The sequence below is a fragment of the Carettochelys insculpta genome, chromosome 2, assembly GCF_033958435.1.
Source record: "Carettochelys insculpta isolate YL-2023 chromosome 2, ASM3395843v1, whole genome shotgun sequence".
NCBI lineage: Eukaryota > Metazoa > Chordata > Testudines > Carettochelyidae > Carettochelys > Carettochelys insculpta.
This window is the reverse complement of record NC_134138.1, coordinates 187,787,947-187,812,552: the sequence shown is the minus strand read 5'-3', so window position 1 is coordinate 187,812,552 and position 24,606 is coordinate 187,787,947. Positions and strand designations below refer to the sequence as shown.

The following is a 24,606-nucleotide window of genomic DNA, read 5'->3' as shown; positions in this document are numbered from 1 at the left end:
GAACCTGAAACTCACAGGACACAAATATGAAGAATAAAACTGGAAAAAAATAAGGCTTGATGAACGGCCGTGTGGACAACAATTAAAAAAAATCACATACCTTTATTTGTGATGTCTTGAACCATTGCAGGGGATTAGTAACTGGTACGATAGACAGTACTGCTTTTCTTGAGATAAAGAGGCAGTGATTTGTAGGGGGATGTTGTTATAGAGTACTTGTTTCAATGGTATGAGGAAAGTTTTATACTGCCATAGGATAACAGCTCTTTTCCATGCTGACTGGGATTTTTCAAAAGCTCTCAGCACTGGCTTAAATAGTCTGTTGCTGAAGTCAGTGGGAGTTTTACCATAGGTTGCCGTCAAAGCAGAGTTAGGCCAGCACTAAGTGCTTTGGAAAATCCTCACCGTGAAAAAAACAACCTTAGTGTCTCAGCCATCTACTGTGATTACCCTGAACACAAGCACAAAAGTGTGGGGGGGGAGGGAATTGTGTTCAGGCTAGCCTCTTCATTTGAGACCCACTGTCGCTGCTGCACATGGTTTGCCTTGTTTCCAGCCACAGGTGGTGAGAGAGGCATTTGATGTCCAAAGAACCAGTCTGCCTCTTAGCAACTTCCTGCTCCCTCCTGTACCACACTTCAGTACCTGTACTCAGAAAACACAGAGATTCTAGTCGGATCTAAATACAATACATTTGTTTGGATCTGGGGACAACATTTTGGATGATTTCTCCTGCATAATATTTTGTACATTTTTCCACTAGTACTTTGCACCGTCTGATGGAGACTTGGTGAGCACTTCACATTGCCTGTTCCAGATTCCTCATGCTGATCAGCCTGCTTCCTCAGCTAACATTGCCCTTAGCCTGGCAAGAAGCCATACTAAGAAGCAGATAGTAGAAGTCAGATCACTCAGTGGGATGCTTGTTTTGGTAATCATTAAATAAATAATCATCTTTTTCGTTGCCTCTTCCCACCAGCTTCGTTCTCTGCAACCTTGTATTGGCTTATGTTCTACTCTCACAAACTGGACAAGGTCAGACCAGGCTATTCGTTCAGGCAGGAAAACCCCAAGAAACACAAATACCACTGTAGAAAGCGGGTGATTGCCAGCACTCTTCCCCGCCAGTCTTTGTGCCCAGCATAATGTTAGGAGGCATGGTGATGCTGGAAATGCCTTTTTTCCACACTTGACGAAGGAACTATGTGAAGGGAGCCATCTGCAGTGCAAAAAATATGTTTTCTCGGTTTACCAAACCCAGAAACGGTCCCATAGGGTAAGTTCACTAGCAGGGACTGGCATATTATCTATTAACTATTTACTAGTTACAGATACCCAGGGTTCTTGTTTTAATGTCATCTGACAGAAAGCCAATAACTGACAACTTGTGTCTGTACTTTCTGAAACAGCAAAAAATTGGTTAATATCCATGATAACATGTCTAAATTTCAGTTCTAGAAATACATTCTGCCCTACCTGAGTTTCTGCTGCTGTTGGAACTAACTGTGGAGCTGTTCTTACTTCCTGTTCTGAAAACTGTTCTTTGGTTGTGCTATGTGTTGATGTATAGGTGTTGCATTTCATTCTGAGGCAGCTGCATTTCAGTGCTGGGTGAAAAAAATCATCCTTCCATTAAATGCCTACCTGACAGTGGGGTCATGAAGCTTAACTAGAGTGACCCTCTGCCCCATATTTGGCAGGATGGTCCCATATTTGGGACACCAAGAATGTGTCCCTACTTATTTTTAAAAAGGGACTGATTGTCCTGTATTTGGGCCCTCCCCGCTCTGACCTTTTCCGCCAGCAGCTGCGCAGGCACAGCTGCTGGCTGGAGAGCAGTGGGTCGCTTCCCCAAGGAAGCGGGGCAGGAGCGTGGGCAGCTGCTGTATCCCTGCTGCTTCCCCGGGCTCCTAGGGAGTGCTGGTAGCTGCTGCTTCCCTGGGATCCCAGTGAGGGCCGGCATCTGCCGCTTCCTCGGGGCTCAGGGAGGCCTGGGGGCTGCTGCTTCCTCAGGGCTCTGGGAGAGGGCTGGTGGCTGTCACCTCCTTCGTGGCTCCCTGGGACATGCTGAAGCCAGGAGGAACCACCCCTCCCCCGCCATATCTCCCTGTCCCGTATTTGGGACAGGGAGATATGATCGCCCTAAGCTTAACTTGTTTGGAAAATGATTTGCACTACTTAGAAGAAAGGCACTATAGATATTCGAGGAAATGCACAGCTGGTGGTCTACACCCTGCAGATGTTTCTCCCATGTGGTTGCATGGTTACTTAAGTGGCTTCCTAAAGCAGATGTTCCCATGGGTGAGAATGTGAATCTTCCTTCCAGCTATATTTTTCAACACAAGAGGCAGATTTTATTGCTACTGGACTTTTGATCCCAAATAACATTTCTTTTTTGGGCTGCTAGATGCTAAATGGCTGTGTGCTCTCCTCATTGGCACACACCACAAACAATGGTATCTGCAGATGTTAACTATGGGCCTTTCTGCTTTAGCCTCCATTTCTTTCTGTGTCTTTTGGTCTCACGACTCTCAGGAGTCTATCCTATCAGTGTCACATTCTTCAGGCAGATGAGATAGTTCCTTATTAGGACTTAAAAGGATTTTCAACTTGGTAGGTCTGACATTGCCCAGTGATGAATTGTTATTAGTTTGTTGCAAATTTTAAAGTGGGACATTTCTTAAATGCAACAATAAACTATTCCTTCCTTAGAAATGGGGAGAATTAAGGACTAAGCAATAGAACCTGAGTAGATGTCAATGTGAAATGTGCTGAATTTATTGCCTGATTTCTTCCATGATTTTGTCAGCATGATTAGGGACTTCCCTGGTAGGGACTCATACTGTTCAATCAGACAAGTCTGATGTGGTCTCATTATGGCAAATTGGACAGAACCAATGAAAATAAGATTTATTTCCAACCTGAAATGCATATTCCAACCAATGCTTCTCATATGCATTATTGAACCACTGTTAATAGAATCACGTCCTAAAAAGAGCAGGATATTTATGGGGAAATACCTCCAGAAGGGGCTGGTTGATTCATTTACAAGACCCACATGATGGCCGTGTCTACACGTGCCCCAAACTTCGAAATTCGAAGTTTACTAATGAAGCGCTGAAATGCATATTCAGCGCTTCATTAGCATGCGGGCGGCAGCAGCGCTTCGAAATTGACGCGCCTTGCCGCCGCGCGGCGTGTCCAGACGGGGCTCCTTTTCGAAAGGGCCCCGCCTATTTCGAAGTCCCCTTATTCCCATGAGTTCATGGGAATAAGGGGACTTCGAAGAAGGTGGCGTGCTTTCGAAAAGGAGCCCCGTCTGGACGCGCCGCGTGGCGGCAAGGCGCATCAATTTCGAAGCGCTGCTGCCGCCCGCATGCTAATGAAGCGCTGAATATGCATTTCAGTGCTTCATTAGTAAACTTCGAAATGGCCATTTGCATGGCCATTTCGAAGTTTGGGGCACGTGTAGACGTAGCCGAAGAGTCTGAATACTCTAAATACTAAATGATAGTACTAAATTAGCTTTAATAGTTCTTCTCAAAGAAACATAAGGGACAGCTGTTCCTCATATTCAAGAGCTTTCATGTTGCACTTCACAAGGATCAGTTCTGCCTTCTTACCTGCATTTCTTTAACACCCACCATGTGTGAAACCTCTTGGAGTGGTTGAGAGACACGACATACTCAAAGCTATAACCACCTATATAACTTCAGATAACTTGATAAATATATTGTTCCTTCCTGGAGGAAGTCAACACCAGGAATTTAAACATCTGGTTGAGCTTTACCTAGGAAAGACAGAGCTGATGCTGAAAGGATGGGTCATACAACTTGAGATGCTAGTCGAGACTTTGGCTGTGCTACCACTCCAGGGCATCTGTCCTCTAAACTTAAGTGTGAACTCAATGCAGTTGAGTTCCATGTCTGAGCAGCTGAACTCAAGGATGCAAAATCAAAACCTGGTAGGAGTTCAGGTTTATGTTACTATACATTTTTGAATTCTATTTTGAAGCCTGGGCATTACAATTATGAATGGCTTATAGATATGGTAGACAGGTAACTTTCCAGTCAGAAAAGCTGCCTAATACTTGTCTATACCTTCTGACAACAACCAACTCTAGTCAAACCAAATTCAAACTGTTTTTCACTTGACTGGTTTACATGGAGAGACAGATGCTTAATATCTCGTGTGTTTGTGCCCTTAACAAGGAAGTCTAGGCGTGTAGCCGTGATGGGCGCTATTTCGAAGTTGGCGCCGCTACTTCGAAGTAGCGTGCACATGTAGACACGGCCCAACTCTGTTCTTCTGTGCTGTGCCCATTGTGAGGCGATCGCTTTTTATTGATTTATAACTTGACAACCACAAAAAACAAACTTCTTTTGCATGTGGTAAAAGAGTAGGTAAATGCTTGTCTTGAAAACCAGCAGCTTTAGGTTGAAATGTTTCATATGCACTAGCTCTTCTAGGAATGAACTGGCCTTCTTTGCAAACAAAAAATGCAGACCTCCCAAGGGCATGAAGGAATAGCATTCCAAACATCCACTGCAAGGAATCAAAGTTGAATGTTGAATGTTAAAATGTTGAAAAGATTCTATTTAATTTTTTTTCCTTCTGTTTATCATACTGTATTTTATAGTTTTCCTGTTTCCTCTTCTTTTCTTGCTAGTGGTATTCGCATGAAAATGGGATCTTTGTTTTAAGAGAGTTAATCTGCTTATGATTTCTTGTTCACATGAGCCCTGAGGCTCCCCACCTGTGGAAAGAGCAGTGGGAGAAGAAAACTCCTGCCAAGTTGGTACAACATATGCACCTCAGAGGGTAGGGAATTGTGGTCTCCCTGAGAGGAGGCCTGTAAACACAGTGGTTTCTGAGGATCCATGGACAGGGCAGAGCATAAGCCATTTCTCCCATGTAACCTACCTCAATAACTTTCCTTTCTGTTTGCCCTCTGGGGCTCCCTCTCTCCTGTCATCCAGGTATCCTTTGAAGACATGCTTCTATTGGCACTTCCACACTTACCTCTCTCTAAGAGGACTAAAAATGACTGGTGAGAGTTAATACAACTTTAGTTCCTACATAGAAACGTGTCTGGTTAGGAGAGCAGAGCAGAGCTCACAGTGGCTTCAAACGGTTGCTGAATCTGACATCCCCCAACAGCTGAGTGCTATAACAAAGCATTAGGGGTGTGATAGCTTCATGCTGCAGTGTGTGTGCTCTTTGAGAGACTAGGGGAGTTTTAAAATAGTGTGAAATAGGAGGAGCGAATCCTTGGGTCTACACGTCGTCAAATGGGGAGTTGCTCCATGACTCCATCAGGGCTCTAGGCCCTAGCCAATGATGGGCAAAAGAATGGTGCCACACCCACCATGGTAATGGTTCTCCCCAGAGGAAAAAAGGCAGTACTGCCAAACCTAGAACTTCAAGAACTTGAAGGCAAGATAATCCTTAAAAACATGTTTTTAGTATTTTGCTAGTGCACACATCCTGGGTTTAGTTGTGTGCATCACCTGTAAATAAGCAGGAAATATGCAGGAAAATATCTCAGGTGTGACCATCTAATAATCCTTTGTTCCCCTGAGTGACATAATTTGACAGCGCTGACATAAGTTGATATTCCCCTGAGTGACAGCACTGTCCACACTGGTGCTATGTGAGCAGGAGATGCTCTCGTGCTGGATACATCTTCTACCTCTTGCCGTGGTGGAGTAATTACGCTGATGAGAGAGCTCGGCACATCTTCACCAAATCAGTGCTGCTGTACTGATGTATCGCAGTAATGTAGACTTGTGCCCAGATTCTCCCCCATTGAAATGGGGATTATAATATTTACTCCAAGTCTACTTCCCTGTGGGGGGTCTTAAGCTTCGTTCACTGCTACGCATAAAGCACACTGAGCTCCTTGGATGAAAGGTGTTTGATAAATTATCATTATTATTTTAATTTTTTGCGTAACATCTCAGTCAGCAGCAGTTCAGCATACCAGTCCTCCCCGTACACATCTCCACTGAAGTGGATGGGAGTTTTGCCATTATGTGCACAACTCTCACTGGCCCCACTGGAAGATCTGTGCATGAAGGGCTTGCGGGACTGAACCACTGCTCATGGATGCAGAATAGAAGTTCACATGCCAGATACAAAGACTCCACAGCACGTGGCCCTTGTCCAAGAGCCAGTGGGGAACACATGGGATGTCATAGGGCTGGGTTCACCAGGTTCTGCAGAGCCAAATAAATGGAGAGCTCTAAGGTGAGTCACTATCTATGAAGGAGCAATGAGATGCCTGTTGGAAGAATCAACCCCTTACAAAAGAGAATATCTTTTCACCCCCTGAGCATTGTGAGTTACTTTGACTTAAGCAGTAGTGTAGACCTGATGCAGAGAGAGATTAAGTGACTTGCCCAAGAGCCTACAGGAAATCACACAGGCTGTGTCTACACTAGCCCAAAACTTCGAAATGGCCATGCAAATGGACATTTTGAAGTTTACTAATGAAGTGCTGAAATACATATTCAGCGCCTCATTAGAATGCTGGCAGCCACAGCACTTCGAAATTGCCATGGCTCACCGCCGCACTGCTCATCCAGATGGGGCTCCTTTTCAAAAGGACTCCACAAACTTCAAAATCCCCTTATTCCTAACAGCAGATAGGAGCAAGGATAGGATTTGCATAGCCATTTCGAAGTTTTGGGCTAGCGTAGACATAGCCACAATCAGGAACGGAGCACACAAATGTAGAGGATTAGAATTCAGATAAGTAGGATCTGGTGAACTCTTACAAGGAGAGATGCTGTTTTCTGCCAAATAGTCTTAATAAAGAATAATTAAACATCTTACAAAATACATTATAGGCCTGCTCCTGCAAAGGCTGTGGCAGCTTCGTAGTTGTTTTCAGTTAGAGCAGGACCAGGGCCTATCTACAAAAATAGGACCAGGGCCTTTCTAAGTAGAATTTCTATCTGGAACCAGTGACTTTTAAAATGTTCTGCAGCCGCCTAAAGGAAGAATAATTTTGACTGTCATTCATTTTATGAGGGTGCTATAGTGAGTTTAAGACATTGCTTCTTTAAACTAGTCAGACTTTTTTTATTATCACAACACCTCCTAGGATATTTGCACAGTGAAACGCATCAGAAGCTGAAGATAACTTCAGTTCTGTTTATATTTCAGAAATTGTTCCTGCTCCATGCTCTCCTTTTGCTTTTCCTTGGATGTGATATAATTTTTCTGAGCAGTTCCAGATACTGTACCAGCACTTTGTTTTTATTTAAAGGGAATAAGGAAATGATCTGTTTTGACTCTTAAGAATAGAGGATCTAAAACTATGCATTGTTCTCACTGTAGCAACAATCCATTTATTTTGTTTATATTTCACTGGAGCTGTTGCTTTAAAAATCGCCCAACAATTTCTGGGCTCCAAATATTGTTTAGAAAAATCTTGAAAAAATATCTGGCATCTGGCACCATTTTTCAAATGAGAGGACTCCATACATGCTCTCTTTCTCTTTCTGTGTAAAAGCACAGAAAGCTCCTCAGACTAGTAAAATGGTAACTGATGCAGTGATAACACCTTTTTTTATTTTTATGGCCATGTCTACACTAGCCCAAACCTTCAAAATGGCCATGCAAATGGCCATTTTGAAGATTACTAATGAGGTGCTGAAATGAATATTCATCACCTCATTAGCATGCCACCTGCCATGGCTCTTCGAAATTGCCGCTTTTCGCTGCTGCGCGGCTCGTCCAGATGTGGCTCCTTTTCAAAAGGACCCCACCAACTTTGAAATCCCCTTATTCCTATCTGCTCATAGCCTATAAATACAAACATTTCTACTTCTCTCTCTGTGTGTGGATACCATGAGTTTTAAAAAGAGCTTCTAGTTGCACCTTGAAAAAAAACCTAAGCCCTCTTTAAAAATCAAGCCAAGATGAAAAGAAATATATAAATTTATACATACTATGCACCTTTAAGTCTGATTAATATTATTGATTTTTTCCATGGGAGAAGAGTCTAAAAGTTTCATTATAATGCAGTGGCTGTGTATCTGCAATACAATTTGCAATGACAGTCTTAGTGTTGAGCACATACATTATATACGTAATTTAAAACTATGAGACAACAGAAGAGGTAATAGGTACATTTGGTTGGTATAACATTGCAAAATAATTGGATTTGGGGACTTATTGGGGTGGGCAGGTTTAGCCAGAAGATTCCAGCAGTTATTACAATGCTAGTTATATCCGCAATGAGAAAGTGATGAGAAAGTACCCGCAGGCTGTCAGGTGTGAGAAGGGATTATGCCTGGTCCTATGAAACACCTATGAAAGATTCTTAAGAGCTAACCTTTCTTTTTTTATCATTGAACTCACAGCTGTTTTTATATGCAAAGCTCCTATCATTTTTCCTCCATGTGGTTTTCCAGATGGATCTGCTCATCATTTTCTGCTTTAGCAGACATAACATTGGAGCAATTTTTACCACATTTTAGGATATATATTTGCAAACAGATGAACACAGATGTGAATTAGCAAAAATGATATGTGGCTTGCAGACACTGAGTTCCTGTATTGCAGATGGGAATCATAAAGTCTCCCTCTCTTTCTTTATGTTAGCCCACACATCCTATGTATGTTGCCTCTCTGTAACAAGATCAGGCAGATGCCTGCTCCAAAGCAGATTTATTAAGGTCCTTTTACTCTTCATCTTGTCCACATATCTAGGTTGTAGATAACTTCAGAGGGTCAAATCCTGTTTGCATTAGTTACACTGAAATTAATTGGATTACTTGTATGAATACTATTGACAAGATTAAGGTTAGCAGGATTTGACTGGTACGCTGCAGAATGCCCAGCTGTCTGCCCCTTGTCTGAAGGCTGCTATTCAGAAATAACTTTGCAAGTCTCTACATACCAAAACCGCTATTTCAAATAGCGGATGGCTTATTTTGAATTCTGTAAAATTCATTCTGTGGCTGTGTCTACACTTGCATTCCTCTTTTGAAAGAGGCATGCAAATGAGGGAAATAAAATGCAAATGAGGTGCAGTTTTACATATCTGGCACCTCATTTACATATTATTTCAAAAGAGCTTCTTTCAAAAGAAGAAAAGCTGTGTAGACACATCTCTTTCAAAAGTAATCCCCATCTGCAAATAACCCTTCTTCCTATTTTTTTTAGGAGGAAGGGTTCTTTTGAAGATGAGGATTACTTTCGAAAGAGGTGCATCTACACTGCTTTTCCTCTTTTGAAAGAAGCTCTTTAGAAAGGAGGATATGTAAATGAGGCACCAGAGATGTAAATCCACACCTTGTTTGCATTTTTGATTTCTCTCATTAGCATGCCTCTTTTGAAAGAGGAATGCTAGTGTAGACGTAGCCTATGAGGAATAGCACCTATTCCAAAATAGCTATTTTGGAATAGGGTCTGTGTAGACAGGAATATGGATATTTCAAAATAAGCTATAGTGCTTCCAGGGGCTCTAATCCAAAATAGGCATTATTGTGTGTGCATGCTCTATTTTGAAATAGCTGAACACTATTTCAATATGCAATTTGTGGGTCGACATTCTATTTCAAAATCTTTTCCAGAATGGCTTATTTTGAAATAATGTGGCTGTGGAGACATTGCCCAAGAGATGAACTCTATAGGCTTTCTATAATCCAAAATATTCTTTGTGATGGATCCCTTTCAGTGTTCATCAGTTCAGGGGCTTGATTATGACCAGTTCTCCACCTCCCCACACAGTGAGGAATAGGGCACAAAATACCTCTTGTATCCTGTAAAGGGGTAGAGAGTGGGTTGGATGATGGCCCCAGACCTCCTGTACCCTACTGGATGGAGTTGGCCAGCATGGAAGTAAGTGCCTGATGGGCCATTTCAAAGGGTGGTGGATCTGCTGCTGTACCATGTGTTTCCCTGCAGCTCCAAAAAATATTGTAACCAAGTTTAAGACACAGCTGCTCATGTGGGTTTCTAGCGTGAGACAGACAAAACTCATCTACTGCATCATGGGGGAGAATATTGTGAGGGAGTGAGGACTTTCTTCTTCTTGGTCTTAAGGAAGCTTATGAGGAGGAAGTTAGAGTTGTGCAGTCTTGAGACCTTTATTTTGTGTGCTTTTAGAAAATGTTTGAGGGCATTTCATTATTCATTTTATAATGTTAATGGAGAGTATTGTTGGTTATTGTTGTGTTACAAAGCAAATTTGGCTCAGAATACTCATTGCATCAAGTTTAACATGAATGTATAGTAGGTCTTGGCATATTCCAAAAATCCTTTGGTTAATACTTTTTAGCAGCATATATTATAGGTTTATAGGGATGTTATGCAGCACAGTGTAACTTTTAAAGGTTTACATTGACTTCCATTTATTGAATCTAGTTGAAAGGTAGTATATTTTGTCTCATTTTAGATGGGAAGTATGGGTTCTGAAATTGTACATCCAGAAATACTTGGAGAGGAATAGCATGTGCTGAGAAATCCAAAATGCATGGTAGAGTTGTGCGTTTTTTTTCTCAGTACTTTGAAGGTTAAAAAACATTACTGAGTTTGATGCATCTTATACCCTAGTTTTGAAAACTGTATTTGGAAGTATCTTTTGGCAGTGGAGGGGTGAATAAGGGCATCTTCTACAGTTTTGTTTTAACTAACTCAGTGTGCCAAGTAATATATATAAGGAACAGGAAGCTTGGCATTTGCAGAAAGTTACATTAGGACTGTAGAAAGCATAGGCCTGTGAAGCACGTGCCCAAGAAACTTCAGCTCAGATCTAGCATCCAGTTTTTGGTCAGATTCTGCATCTTAGCACATTTTTCAGCTGGGGTCTCTGAAACCACTAAGAGTTCAAGTAACATAGGCAAGATCACATAACACGTCAGCAACTTAGATACTTCTGAATTCCAGACCCTTCTGGTTCCTAGCCATTACCATAATTTATAAACAACTGGCTTTTTCTGCAACCTGGAATTCCCAGGAATAGTTGCAAAACTTGCAAACATTATAGCCAAAGTTGCTTGTTTAAAAGAACGAGAGCTGCGGTTTTCAGATCTGGCCACGTTGAGCTCAACATAGGACTAAAGGAGAAAGGGGTTGCATGAAGCCTTTATGCTCCCAAACTCCCAGTGATTTCTGGGAGCAGGAAGATCTGGGGGCTGTGAAGGAGTGGTGAAGAGTCAGTCACATTTCATTCCGTCTGGGGATTCCCCCATTTCAGAGGAATTTCTATTGGATGGGTGTGCAACCCCTGCACCAGGCAAGAAGGGGTTGAAAAGTAGCTTTGCGCTCAAGCAGCCTTGCCTCACCAGACCGACAGGTGGGCTCGCCTTGGAGGAGGAGCCTTAACAAGGGAGAAGTTGAATTCAGAAGGTCCCAGCCTAGATGCATTGATTTCTCAGCCTCAGTTCCCAGAAAAGTGTACGGGCGAGAGTCAAAGCTGCTTTGGATTGCCCACAAGCACAGAATGATTAGGTGCATGGCAGGAGGATCCTGGTAGGACAAAGAAGTTGGTGCTGCTCTTGTTTATGTTAATTTAATTTCCTTTCCTTTGTTGCCTTAAGAACCAGAACTCAGGTCTGAGCCCTGGGACAGACAATTCCACCCACCCACCTGAGAAATTTAGCTGCCTGCGGAGCGAGCTGGCTGCTGTAAGAAATAGCCCAGGGAAGGAGCTTGACCAGGCTGCCCTTAACTGCTTGCTACCAGGGTCTCTGTGATAGAACCCAGAGTAGAGAGAGAGATTGATTTTCCTTGAAGCCTCACTAGGTAGACTTCAGACACAAAGAACCAGACAGTCTCTTGGACCTGGACAGGGCTGTTGACCTGGTGTGAACTCCTGAGATTATGCTGGAAAGTATAAGACCAGAGGTGACCTGGCTGGAGGGCCAAGTCATGAGGCAAAAGGAGACCACCAGTAGATTTGGTTGACATGACTACAGACAGAAAACATAGGGAAGCCTTACCTACCCACCAGGTGATGTGCTAGCCAGGGAGTCACTTTGCCACACTCCAGTTACTTGATTTAAGGCAGGTTTATTCTCTCCTCTAATGCTGGAACTGCCCAGAGGGGATGAAGAGCTACCATTGTCGTCTTGAAAGAAATGGACCATGAAAAATGACTGGTCTTTAGCATACCAGGCAGTCTGTTTCTCAGGCAGGAGTTTTGTGTACTTTTGGAATGACGTAATAACTTCTGTATTTTACTCAGCTTCCAAAATCACCTTTACCATGAATTATTTGCTGTTCTGGTGTTAGTGTCAGTCTCTTCCTCAGAGAGATTCAAAAAATAAGCGTCTCCAGCGCCAAATACCAATCTTCAATCTTGAGCAATTCTCTCTACCCCTCCACCCCGCCCACAAAAAAAAGGAAAACACACACAAATACATACACACATCTTACACCAATAAATGCAAGACAATGACATTTCTGTTTTGGGGTGTGGCATTTTCTCTTCTGTGGTTCCTTCTATAGTTGGGAACAACAGATAATGAAAACCCATTAGTGGCTTTTGTTTAAAACCAAAACCACTAACTCCTCATAACAGTTTTAAACAATGTTGCTGTTGATAGAAACCATTTAATTTCCGTTTTTCCTATGAGGGAAGAAAAGTGAGGTCTCATTCTGGATTATGGGGAAAAAAGCCTGCATGTTGCTGCTGAACTGTAAGCATTGAAAAGTGATTAAGGCCAGGTCTTGCTTGGCTGCCACATAGACTATGGATGTCTTCACTGTTGGTGTTAAATTAGGTGAGACAGCCACTAAATCTTGGATGGTGCAGGCCTGTAAAGGGACCTCTCCCAAGACAACCATCACACAGGATGAGGGCTTACTGAATGTCTTTGAACTGGTGGCTCTCTGAACAGCCTTCTCAGTTTGTAAATGTGCAGCTAATCCCATTTTCCATCCACCTAGCTGAGGTGCTGGTTAGATTATGGGAACCTGAAGACTGTAAAGGAGATATAGGGTTTAAAATATAGCCCTTTATGGTGGCTGGTACCAGTTCTTAAATTCCAAATGTTCATGTCTTTTAAGATGACTTTTATGTTGCCTTTCATCTATGCAGTGTCATTGCTCAGAAGTACAGATATGTTTTCATGTATGCTACACCATATTAGTGCTGTGAGAGGAAAGGAGTAAAGTATTAAACGCAAAAGACATTTTCTCTTAGTGATTGATTCGTTGACTGCTTGTTCCCTGTGAAGTCAAGGGAGCTGCAGATGTTCAGTGAAAAACACCAAACATCTGCAATTTCAATAATACACACCAATACCAGGCAGCAATAGTCACGCTGCTCTTTTCTGTGCTTTTCTGTTTTACTAGTACATTTAGCACAGGACTCATTTCTCTTCCCTCTTGTGGGACCTGGAGACTGTCCATGATTTAATGTGAAAAAGGCCTTTTTCTGAAGAAGTGCACTCATCTGGTTTGCTTTGAAGATGTGGGAGCAATGTGGGCTGTCTGATACAAGGGTGTGTCCTACAGCAGCCGCATATGCCTTTGTTTTTATGGCATTCCCCTTGCAAGAGCTTGTGAATATTCACACACTGTTGCACCCTCCCCACACACACACACACACACACACACACACACACACACACACACACACACACACACACACACACACACACAATGCCAGAAGGAATCCAGTTTGAAAATATTTAACCCCCATAAAAGAGTAAGCCACTGTCTCCTCCAGGCCTGTGCTTTGACAGGGAACCGGTTTGCTCTGAAGTATCTTCAAGACAGGAAATGAAGGCAGGAAAGAAAAGAGTGTCAAATGTGGATGAATCCATTTCTTCCTCAGCCTAAGCAAAATACAAGCAGATTTGGAGTCTTGTTTGTTCATTTTGCCCTGTTTAGTCTTACTGTCACCCTGTGTAATATCACTTCTGTATTTAGTAGATCTCAAGATACATTCCACTGCAATCTCAGCTGTAATAGACAAGAGAAGGGGTGTATTTTTCATGTCTTTTAAGTTGACTTTTATGCTGCCTTTCATTCCTCTGGGGCCCCCCACTCCATTAGTTATATAAGCACACAAACTAATTCATCACTCCTTGTTACTGAGAAAATTCCCTTCTGAAGAAGAACACATCCAAGCTAAAGTTGGAAACACTGCAGGGTGTACTGAAGTTTAGGAGTGTGGAGTTCCAATTCCCTGTTTGAATTCAGGATTGTTCTGATACTTACAGGGTCCCTCCTAATAATTTTGGACACAGTGTTTCCTGCAGTATTATGTAAGTGCCTTGTGGTTTGACAATGGATGGTTATTTTTATGTATCAAAAATAAACTAATTGCATCAGTTTACATGAGGGACAGTCCGCTCGTCCTGAAGCATCTGTAGTGTCATCAGAGACCTGTTTCCATACCCAATATACAGTTTTTGATCCCAGTATAGTAAGTTGTTCCACTACTGAAGGTGGTGAGCTGGGAAGAAGTGGAACAGGGCTGGGGGTGGGGTAAGATATATATTTAAAATCCTAATGAGTGTTGAAAATTGGCATAGTCTGTTTTAGGACCACAAATGCTAAAACATCTTTATGGATAATCATGCATTTATCACATGGTGTCACTACAGTGGAGAGTCAGGCTGTTTTCATTGTCTCACTCCTCTTCCTTACCAAACACAGTTGGATTTTTATAAAGTGTCACCTTAACTCTGAATTTCCTGGGCTTGGTTATGGGAACGTTACAATGTGTTTGCAGTGTATTAGTCTTGGGTTACTGATATGTACCCTCAGAAAAGGTCCAGGGAGAGACAATCATGACCATCAGCCTGGGTGCAACTTCTTGCCATACTGCTGTGCCACTTGTGTGTGTGGTTTTCACTCTACTGATTGACTAACCTTCTTTATTTTAAATTATTTATTTAGACTTTGCTGCTTGGGTAGAGTAGGGGAGGGACACCAGAAAGGTTTTCTGTCCTGGTCAGCAAAATGTCATGTGTTGTTCCTAAGTACCCTCTGTCTTAACTTTAACAAAAATTTTAGACTTGGAATAGAATTGGAGCACTTCAGAGGACAGAAACTCCAAATGTACCACTATTAGAGAATTATGCTGTCATAAAAAACTGGTGTTTCTTTGGGTGAAACAGGACTACTGTTGTACGGTGTGGACACTCTCCAAGCCTCCAGATATCTACCTATAGTTACCTGGCTATTAGTCTCTCCTTATTTATTTATTAGGATGGAATGGAGATTTATCTTTTATCAGAGAAGGTGTAAAGAATGGATGGCAGAGGTGAGCAGAACTTTGAATCTAGACATTCATTGGAGTCTAGGAAATGGCTTGGCATCAAAACTGAAGAAAGAAAACAAAGAACCTTACCCACATGACAAAGACATTTTCTTAGCATTAGGATTTGTAAATTGCAGACAAGAATCTACCATTGTTGTTTTTCTTTCTGAGCAGGAAGAGGGATGAATGTGGCTTAATTGGCAAGGGAAGTTTCAATAACTAAACCAAAACCAACAAAAACATAAGCACCCAATGGGAATCGAATAGGTTGAAATTAAGAATGTTACTGAAAGAAAAGAAAAACATGTTTAAACTGTCCCAGAGTGCTTTTCCCTATTTTCTCACAATCATTCTGCTTTCAGAGAATAAACATCTTTTGTCTCAAGAAGTTCTCCCCCAAAAGCTGCCCTTTCAGATAAAGGGATTACCTGGTGTTCTAGCATTGACCACTAGAGGGAGGTAATGACTTTATTTTGCTAGCTAATGAGTCAAACACTTTCTCCCTTGTGGCTTTAGAAGTAATTTTTTAAAAACAAACAATTTTTGCCTTTAACTTATTAGTTTTGTTAATATAGAATCTCATTAGAAAAGTTTCTCTTTTGATGACAGACTAATATTTACTTTTATACAGTGTTGCTTACTTTTAGTTTTGTTAAGTTAACACACACGATCAGCAGTAATACTTAACAAAGTAAGGACAACCTACATATCCCTTCTTGCTGGAGCCTGCATGATTGTACCTCACCCAAACGAGAGGATTGGGACCATCATCTCTTCCCAGGTTTATACAACTCACTGAAATAGAAGTAACTTGAAGCCAATAAGAATGGAATAAATCACTGAACTTCATTCTGCTGCTGGTGTGCTGTCTTTCTTGGGATATGTGTATACTAGGCATACACATCAACCGCTGATACGTAATTTTAGGTATGCCAATCGATCTGTCTGTGGTTGACTTCCATGTGTGCCTGCACGGTGAAAGGTCAACAGAAGCGTTTCTCCCTGCAACCTTCCTTATTCCTTGCCTCTTAGTGGGCCATTTTCCATGGTGGTGTGGCTGTAGCCTTAGGGAACTACCTGTAATGGGCTTGATGCTTGTCCAGGCAGAAAGGTGTTGCTAAGAACTAGAGCTGTTTGGATCTGGATTCAACCTTATAGGTGTTTGGAACCGGAGTTTTGGGTTTGGCTCATTTAGACAATAGTAAGTTTTGTGCCTGGAGACTTACCTTTAACTTAAGGCAACTGATCTGGCTTGGTGTTGTAACTGGCATTTGTCTGTGTGGCCAGAATGCTCACCGCAAGAAGCTCTGTGATTTTTGTGTTTTCAAAACTAGATGTAGTGACTCCAGCATAACATGTTGTAAGTCCCAAGGTGGGAACTCCACACGAACACAGCCTACGTACCACAAACAGGAATGTTTCTAGCTCTCCTCTCTCCAACAACTTGGATAGCAAAGATATAGTAATTTTTGTATGGCTAAACTATACATAAGAGTAAAATTTGATAAGGTGAGATTAGCAGACGGAAACAGGATGCTTATGAGAAAATAAAACTATCATGATATCTTAATTTGTCCACAGGGAATACAACAGATTCTTTCAGCGACAGTAAATACTTATGATAACACATCCAACATCTGCTTTGTGAAATGAGATACACTGATTGCCAGGTACCTGGTTTTCAACTGGGAGGTCTGGTCAGAAGGGGGCCTGTGGAGTTCTGGTCAGATGTACTGACCAGATACCAGAAGTCTGGTTATTGTAGATGTTCGGGAGAGGTCAGATCAACCCACAGCAGCCCCATTCAGACAGGCTGTTGTGAGTGGTCAGGCTCTGCATCAGGGTTGCAGCTCCTGACTCAGCCCAGGAACAGAGGCTGCCCAGGTTGAGAGGTGGAGCTGGGGAAGGTGTAGATGATCGAGTGACAAGGAAAACAGAGCAGGAGAGCAGCAAATGACAGCGATGGGGAGAGATGAATAGGAATGCCTTGGGGGAGATGCAGGGCAGGGGTGGGGCTTTGGGGGAGAAATGGAGCCCCTGAGAAAGAAGACACGAAGGGAAGAGGTTCTTGTGCTCCTGCTGTAGTGTACAGTTTTCAAACACTAGAAAGTTGGCAATCCTAGATCTATAGCTTCCAAATTATGCGGGGAATATAGGACCACTTAAGCTCAGTAACAGTGCCTAATGCAGTCAGGATATTACTTTGGGATGTCAGTGAAGATTTTGAGGCATGCTGTGATAGGCCAATACTCATCAAGGGGAGCTTGTTCATTCAGCTTTGTTGAATCATACATAAACACAATAGGAGATGAACCTGAATACTAAAATGGGAAATGTGATGTCCAAGTGTCATTTTAGTGGCAAGATTTTTCTCGTAAGCCTTTCAGCTGAATTCAAACCATACATAGCAATCCTTTCATAACTGCCATTCTAAAAGCTGTGACCAGAACCTGCCAAGAGGCCAAATTAAAAAAACAAACAAACTGAATTTAATAAAAAAAGAAAGAAAGTTGGTCCAAATGAAAATTGCTGTTCTCTGAAGTATGCACATCTTTTTGTATTTGTTCTAAATAGCAGTTATCCCGATATGCAATTATATATTTTATGTGCATATATCATTTCACAAAATATCTTTTTGACACAGTTGCCTGAGTTGTATTTTTGCCTTAGGGAATTTTTGGTTTGGCATGGTTTAGTGACAGGGGAAAAAAAAAGTCTGTTAGAGCTCCAGGAATTGTCATAGGAAGAGCCAAATAGAAATGTCAAGTGCAAAAATAATGGAGAGTTGCTGAAATATTTACAAATTCAATGAAAGAGTACTGATACCGGCCTAGAACAACTACCGTAAACCCTCAAAATGTTCGATTTTGAGTTTCACTTAACTCACATTAACAGGAGTTAAGCACAACTCAAAATCCTGCTCCCCCGCACTTTAGCTCAACCCCCCGGCCCTGGTTCAACTCTCCTCACCCCGGTCCAACCCCACCTGGCCCTGGTTCAAACCCCCTGTGGCCCAGCTCACCACTCAAGCATGGCTCCGGCTCACTGCTCCCGCATGTGGCTCTGGCTCAACCCCTCCCGCCCCAGTTCAGCCCCCCTGCACACAGCTCCGGCTCACCCACCCTCCGCAGCTCCGGCTCAACTCCTCCACCCCCGCACCTCCCCAGCAGTCCTAACCCACCACTAGGCTTAACCCTCCCCAACTGCACACCCCCCCGCACAACCCCAGGACTTACCTTTCAAAAGGAGTTCCTGCTACTTCCCTGGCTGTAGAACATGCATTCTGCCTGGGAAAAAAGCTGCCCCCCAACTTACGCAAAATTGAAGTTATTTGAGGGTGTGTGGGAAAGGAACCCTCGCGTAACTTGGGGGATTACTGTACACTCATAAGTGTAACAATACTTGACATTCCTAGTGTTTATAGGAATCCCAAAACACTTTTACAAGCATTGCAGTCACAGAACATCCCTGATTATGGGTGGAACATGGGATGTGCTCTGCTCCTTCGTTAGCCTGTAGATCTGGGATTGAATCTATATACTAGATGTAAACGCTCCATAATTACTGGAAAATTCAGATCCGGATCTAGATTTTGCAGCTCTGTCCCCGTCAAGTGATTAGTAACTCTTTGCCCTGGTGTTCAGAAGGGGCGGGGCCCTAGCTGCTGTTATTGACTTCAGGGGAGAATGGAAAATCATTTCAGAAAATCAGGTCAGTGTCCAGAATTACCAGGCTTAGTGTTCTGAACATGGTGCTAGGTGCCATGATTGAAAATCTTGAACCAAATAAAATCGCATGGTACTCGGTGGGCCTGATTCTGAATTATCTGCCCTAATATAAACCAGTAGTAGTGTCATCAAAATGGTTGAAGAACACCAGTGTAAAACTGGTGTAAGTGAGATCAGAATTGGGTCTAATGAACATGTCCTAGTAGGAAAATGTGCTGCGTATATGAATGTGCTTGAGTGTGAGACCATCCCCCTACTGTTAAAGGTGTGTTGGCTGTTGCACACTGCATGCTTATCCTGCTCTTCCAAATTTGCTCTGCCACTTCATCTTAGTAAACACAGAGTCAGTTAGACATTCATCTGTCCTTCAGCCTAATAACAGAGTCAAAGGCTGGAGCCCTGACATAGTGCTGCCCTTTGGCTGCGCTATAACTTTAGCTTTGGAGAAAGCGGGAAAGCGGTCGTTCTGCTTAGCCTTACTTTGAGAGTTGTGGGTCCAGCCGTTACAATTCCTGAAAGAGTTTTTGTTCAATAGGTAGGAAATAGCACTTTTCAGAGAAGGTAGCCGGTCTTAAGGAAGCTTCTGTCAAAATAGGCAGCGGTCCAGGCCATTTGCCAAAGCGGCTGAAGTTCCCAATTTGAGGCAAGTGATATGAATGCAAAAAACTCAGTTGTGGCCTTAGCCTCTGGCCTGCTCTGGGGTTGCTTGCGAAGGGTTTGTGCCTCTCACACTCTTCTCCCAACAAGGGTGTTAAGGGGCACTGTGTATTGTATGCACATGTCCCTCCATCCTTGTACCACCCTTCCCTTGCACATCCACACAAGAGCCAGGCACAGTTTGGTCCTAAATAGAAAGCAAAGAAACTGGTCTGACTTTCAGATTGCTGAGCACCCCCATGGCTCCTACTCTCTTCTCTGGCAGTTATGGTTGCTCAGCACTTCTGAAAATCCGTCCCCTCGTATCTTGAGCACGCATTGATAACTTAAGGCTTACACAAAGGGAAAAGTTTGCAAAACTGTTGCCTTTTACTGGTTCTTGTGTTTGCAGCCTGTGTCAAATTGACACAAGTTCTAGATGAGTTAATTGTGTACCGGGGCCCAGCAACCCCCACCATGTGTGCCACTCTGAGCATGCAAACTGATTTCGAGTGGCACATGGTAGTCATTCTGGCCCTGCCCCTCCTTCCCATGCAGCAATGGCAGAGGTACGAGCATAGGACCTGGGCCCCCACCATGGAGCTGTAGGCACAGTCCCCAGTGGAGATCCACGGCACGGGCGCGCAGCGCAGGGCCAGGACCAGAGCCCCTACCACAAAGGCCTCTGCCACGGCATGGGAGTGCAGGAGTGCTGTGGTGTGGCTTCAGAGCCAGAGCCTCCCCTCCCCTTCCAGAGCTGCCACCATGGTGCAAGGCAGGGCCAGAGCCCCCATCCTCCTCAGAGGCTCCTCCACAGCACAGGGCTGGGGCCAGAACCCCCATCTTCCCCAGAGCCCTCCTCACAGGATTGCGGCTGGAGCCCCTCTCCACAAAGCCACCTCCCCAGGGTTAGGGCCCGAACTGCCCTCTCCCCAGAGCCCTTTCCGCAGGGATGGGGCCAGATCCACCATCCACCTGGAGCCCTTTGTCAAGGTTGCTCCCCACTCTAGCACTCAGAGTGCAGAAACTGGGGTCCCACAAAAACGTAAAACACCTTGCCTGTACCCAGGCTTTACTTGAAAACTTCCCAAGGTCACCGATCCCCTGGACTCTGGCAGGTATTTTGCCACCACATAGGTAAAACAAAAGCCCTCTTAACCCAGGCAAATATACCTGGGATTATCTTCCTAGGGGCACCCAAGCTCTTAACCCTCCCTGCAGAGAGCGCTCAGGCACAAACCTGTAATTTAGTAGCTAACCTTTGGGTCTAAGGCAAGTACATACACAGACTCTTCCTATGACACAGGTATCGGATCAATTGCTTAAAAACAGTGATTTGTTCACAAAACAAGAGAAAATAAATCATGGGTTACATACAGAGAAAAATATTTCCCTGGGATTCAGCTTAGATGTTACAGGGATAAAATCTCAAGTCAAACAACAACAGCAACAAAAAGACAGGGCAGCAAACAACAAAAACAAAGTAGTGAGCAAACAGCAGTAGCCAGTCCAACCAAATTCAAAATAACCATAACCTGATGATATCTAACTATACACTTCCCTTATACTTACACCTCTATGGCTGATCTTGAGATGGTCAGGATATTTATGAGATTCATTCCAATTGCCTGGGACCCATCCTCTCCCTCCGTCTTTTCTCTCTGCTGTGCCAGCAGACAAAAACACCTGTAAACTGCAATTGTTCTCAATTCAAAAAAGTCACCTCAGTCCCATTGGCTCACCTGGGCTCAAAGTAGCTCAGGAAGAGATTAACCCCTTCCCTACTCATTATTGGTATTTTAATTTAAAATAGGTGGTTTACAAAGAGATGAAATATTTGTGTTTTTGTATAAAAGCATTCATGGTCAAAGACAGTCTAAAAGGCACATTGAAAGATTCCTTTCTTCATCATTACCCCCAAGAATTAATTTACATTTCCATTAACAAAACTGAATTAATTTGACCTCATTGTTCTGAAGCTCTAATTATAATTGTGCATTTTTACAACATGACCAGTGTTTTATTGATGAGCTTTATTTATTTATTAATGAAGCTGTCGTAAATAGGACTATCAGCGACTTTAAAGAATATCAGTGGCACCGGGCTGTACATAAAGGTCAAAAGGTCAAATTTTGTCATACTGCTTTAGAAAGGTTGCTGACCCCTTGTGTATACAAACATACACTAGTAGTTTTACTTAATACCATATTTTATGATTATTCAGTGAAATAAGGTTAAAGTGAGAGCTGAATGAATAATTTGTTCAGGGAAAGTGAGGTGGACTGTGGCTTTTGGGTAGGGTGTAGTTTGTTTTGGTTAGATGGTTGACCTGAAGAACCTGGGGAAAAAAATGCTTCAAGCTAAAACTGGTATTTTTCAATTTTTCTCAATGAAACAAAACTGATTTTCTCAGGTTTCTAGTATCATTTTGAGGGGTTTTTACACTTAAATCTCTTTAAACCAAATCTACTTAAATTTCAAAACAAAATATTTCAAAATGAAAAAAACCCAAAATATTTCTTTCTGAACATGTCAGAATGAGATGTTTTAACCTTTTCCAAATTTTAATTTGCCCCAACATATTTGCCAAATTTGAGTCAAATTAATGAATAGCTTTTGTCACCCCATAATTGTCCTTTTTCAGTGAATTTACTATTGAGCTGAAAAATAAAATTACTGTGCTCTAGTGGTACCATGAACTCTGGGAACTTCATAGCAAAGTAAGTGTGTGTGTCTTCATTGCTTCTTATAATCCCCTTAAATTTGAGAATTCACCTTCAAAACATTTTTGCAATAAGCATTTTTCAGGAGAGCAGGGATGGAGACGGTATTAAGACAAAACTCTATTTGCTACAAATTGTCTTTGACTTGCCCCAAGTTCACCTTTGATTCTCATTCCATACCAGTTCTTGGCTCAGGTGTTCTGGGATCCCTACTTTGCTATAACTTTCCTGTTGATGGAAGTGGGAGCTTTATGCATATACAAGGTGACCAACTGCCTCGTATTAGGCGGGACTGTCCCTTATTTGGGAGGCCAAAAAGGCATCCCAACTTCCTTCTTAAAAGGGATGATTTGTCTGGTATTTAGGCCCTTGGGGGCTGGCAGTGGGGGTGGGAGTGCCCGTGTCTGGCACTTTCTCAGGGCTCCTGGTGGGGAGCACCCCCAGCCACCGCTTCTCTGGGGCTCTGGGTCGGGAGCTCCCACAGCCGCTGCTTTCCCAGGGCTCCAGGCCAGGAGCACCCATGGCTGTTGTTTTCGTTGGTTTCCGGGCTGCAAGTGCCCATGGCTGCTGCTTCCCTGGGGCTCTGGGTGGGGAGCACCTGTGGCTGCCGCTTCCCCAGGGCTTGGGGGACGGGGAGCGCTGGTTCCCCGGGGCTTGGTGCAGACAGAAGGGGCCGCCCCTCCCCTCCATAGCTTCCTGTCCCCTATTTGGGATGGGGGATATGGTCACCATATGCTTATAAAATAGAATGTTGCAGAACTGCAGAGATTGTAACCTTCTATGTAGATTTGGGAGTAAAAACCATTTAACGTGTTTGCCATTTCTCCACTACTGGCTATTGAAGCACTAAACTGTGTATGATTATAAAATGATAATTCCAGATCTTGAGAACTCTGTTTCAAATCTTTTATTGCTTGTTTATTTCTGGGATGGTTTTTGCAGATCCTGTGTAACAGATATGTGTGAGTGTCCAGTTCATAAAAACTGCTACTGTGAGTCATTCCTTGCCTATGCCCGAACCTGTCAGCGAGAAGGAGTGAAAGTCCAGTGGAAACCTGAGCAATACTGTGCAGGCAAGTATACTGTTTGTTTCAATGTAATGCACAGGCTGAAGGAAAGAACCTTGCAGTTGTTCATATTTTTGCAGTACTGGCCAGAGAGAAATCAGTAAAGGACTAAGTAGGAATTAGATGAGCAGCTAGGCTACCTTCCGAGTAATATGTGTGTGTCTTTAAACACACACACACACACACATGTGCATGGTGCTATAGGCATATATAGAGAGAATCCTCCCAGATTGAGGTGAAAATCTTTAATCTTCCCGCACATTAAGTTTTGGTCGCTGGGGCAAAGTTCCCCTGTGATTTGCACCACATTAATGTCAAGTAATTATTTCCACAGCAAAGAGAAGGCAATTTACCCGTAATCCTTTGCAATGTGTGATTCCTATCTGAGTTCCACAGAGGAGTGTGCACCTGTGCCATACGCCTGAATCCAGAAGAGTTTCTCAGCAGTGCCATTGACCCACGTGTGTGTCGTGCATCTCCTTGCTCTCTGAGAGGAGAGCATAAGAGGCTGTGCAGGTCAACACCTTGCCATAGTCCCTTGTACAGTTAATGTAATGCAATGTACAGCAGAGGGGATGGAGGGCAGGTAGTAGAATACAGATAAGAACCACAGATGTCACAGAACTATGGTTATGGGAAGGTAGCCTCCTCCTCTTCTTCCAGTGATGGTCCCTGTGTGTAGGGCACTACTGATTTCATGCCTTTTCCCTGCATGGCTGCTCTCCGTGGGGAGACCAGACCTGCCCACAGAGGCAGTGCAGAAGTGAGGTTGGTACACGTACACTGTGTCACACTGGTGGGACACGCACACTTCTGTGCAGCCACAATCCAGAGGTAGGGTTCAGGGCTTCTGCCCTGCCAGTATCTGCCCGGGCTTGGGGCTTCCACTCCCTCACTGATCCTCCCCCAGTTCCTGCTGGTGGTGGGAAGGCATGTGGCCTGAGACTGGTGATGGACTGGAGCAACCCAAGACCACCGCTGATGCTCCAAGAGGAGTGGGAAGAGTGGCTCAAGACTACTGCTACTGCTGTGGGTAGTGTGTGGAAAGGGGCAGCCTGAAACTGTCCCAGAAATCTCAGGAATAGGATGTGTGTTTTCCCCTCAAACCTTCCTTTGGGCCACAAAACACCCCCCACCCCTGGCCCCACCCCTAGCCACAGCTAGGTGTCACTTCTGGTGCGTGGCATTGGGTGACTTGCTTGTCAAAGATGAGGTGTGTT

The 24,606-nt window shown here is 43.4% G+C and overlaps 1 protein-coding gene across 1 annotated transcript in view; it reads left to right on the top strand.

The window, feature by feature from the left end:
* Nucleotides 1-24,606, top strand: part of BMPER (BMP binding endothelial regulator) — a 210,602-nt gene that overhangs the window by 172,495 nt on the left and 13,501 nt on the right. The window contains exon 14 of the mRNA XM_074986058.1: nucleotides 23,262-23,392. Coding sequence (XP_074842159.1) covers nucleotides 23,262-23,392 — 131 coding nt within the window. The remainder of the gene's footprint in view (nucleotides 1-23,261; nucleotides 23,393-24,606) is intronic.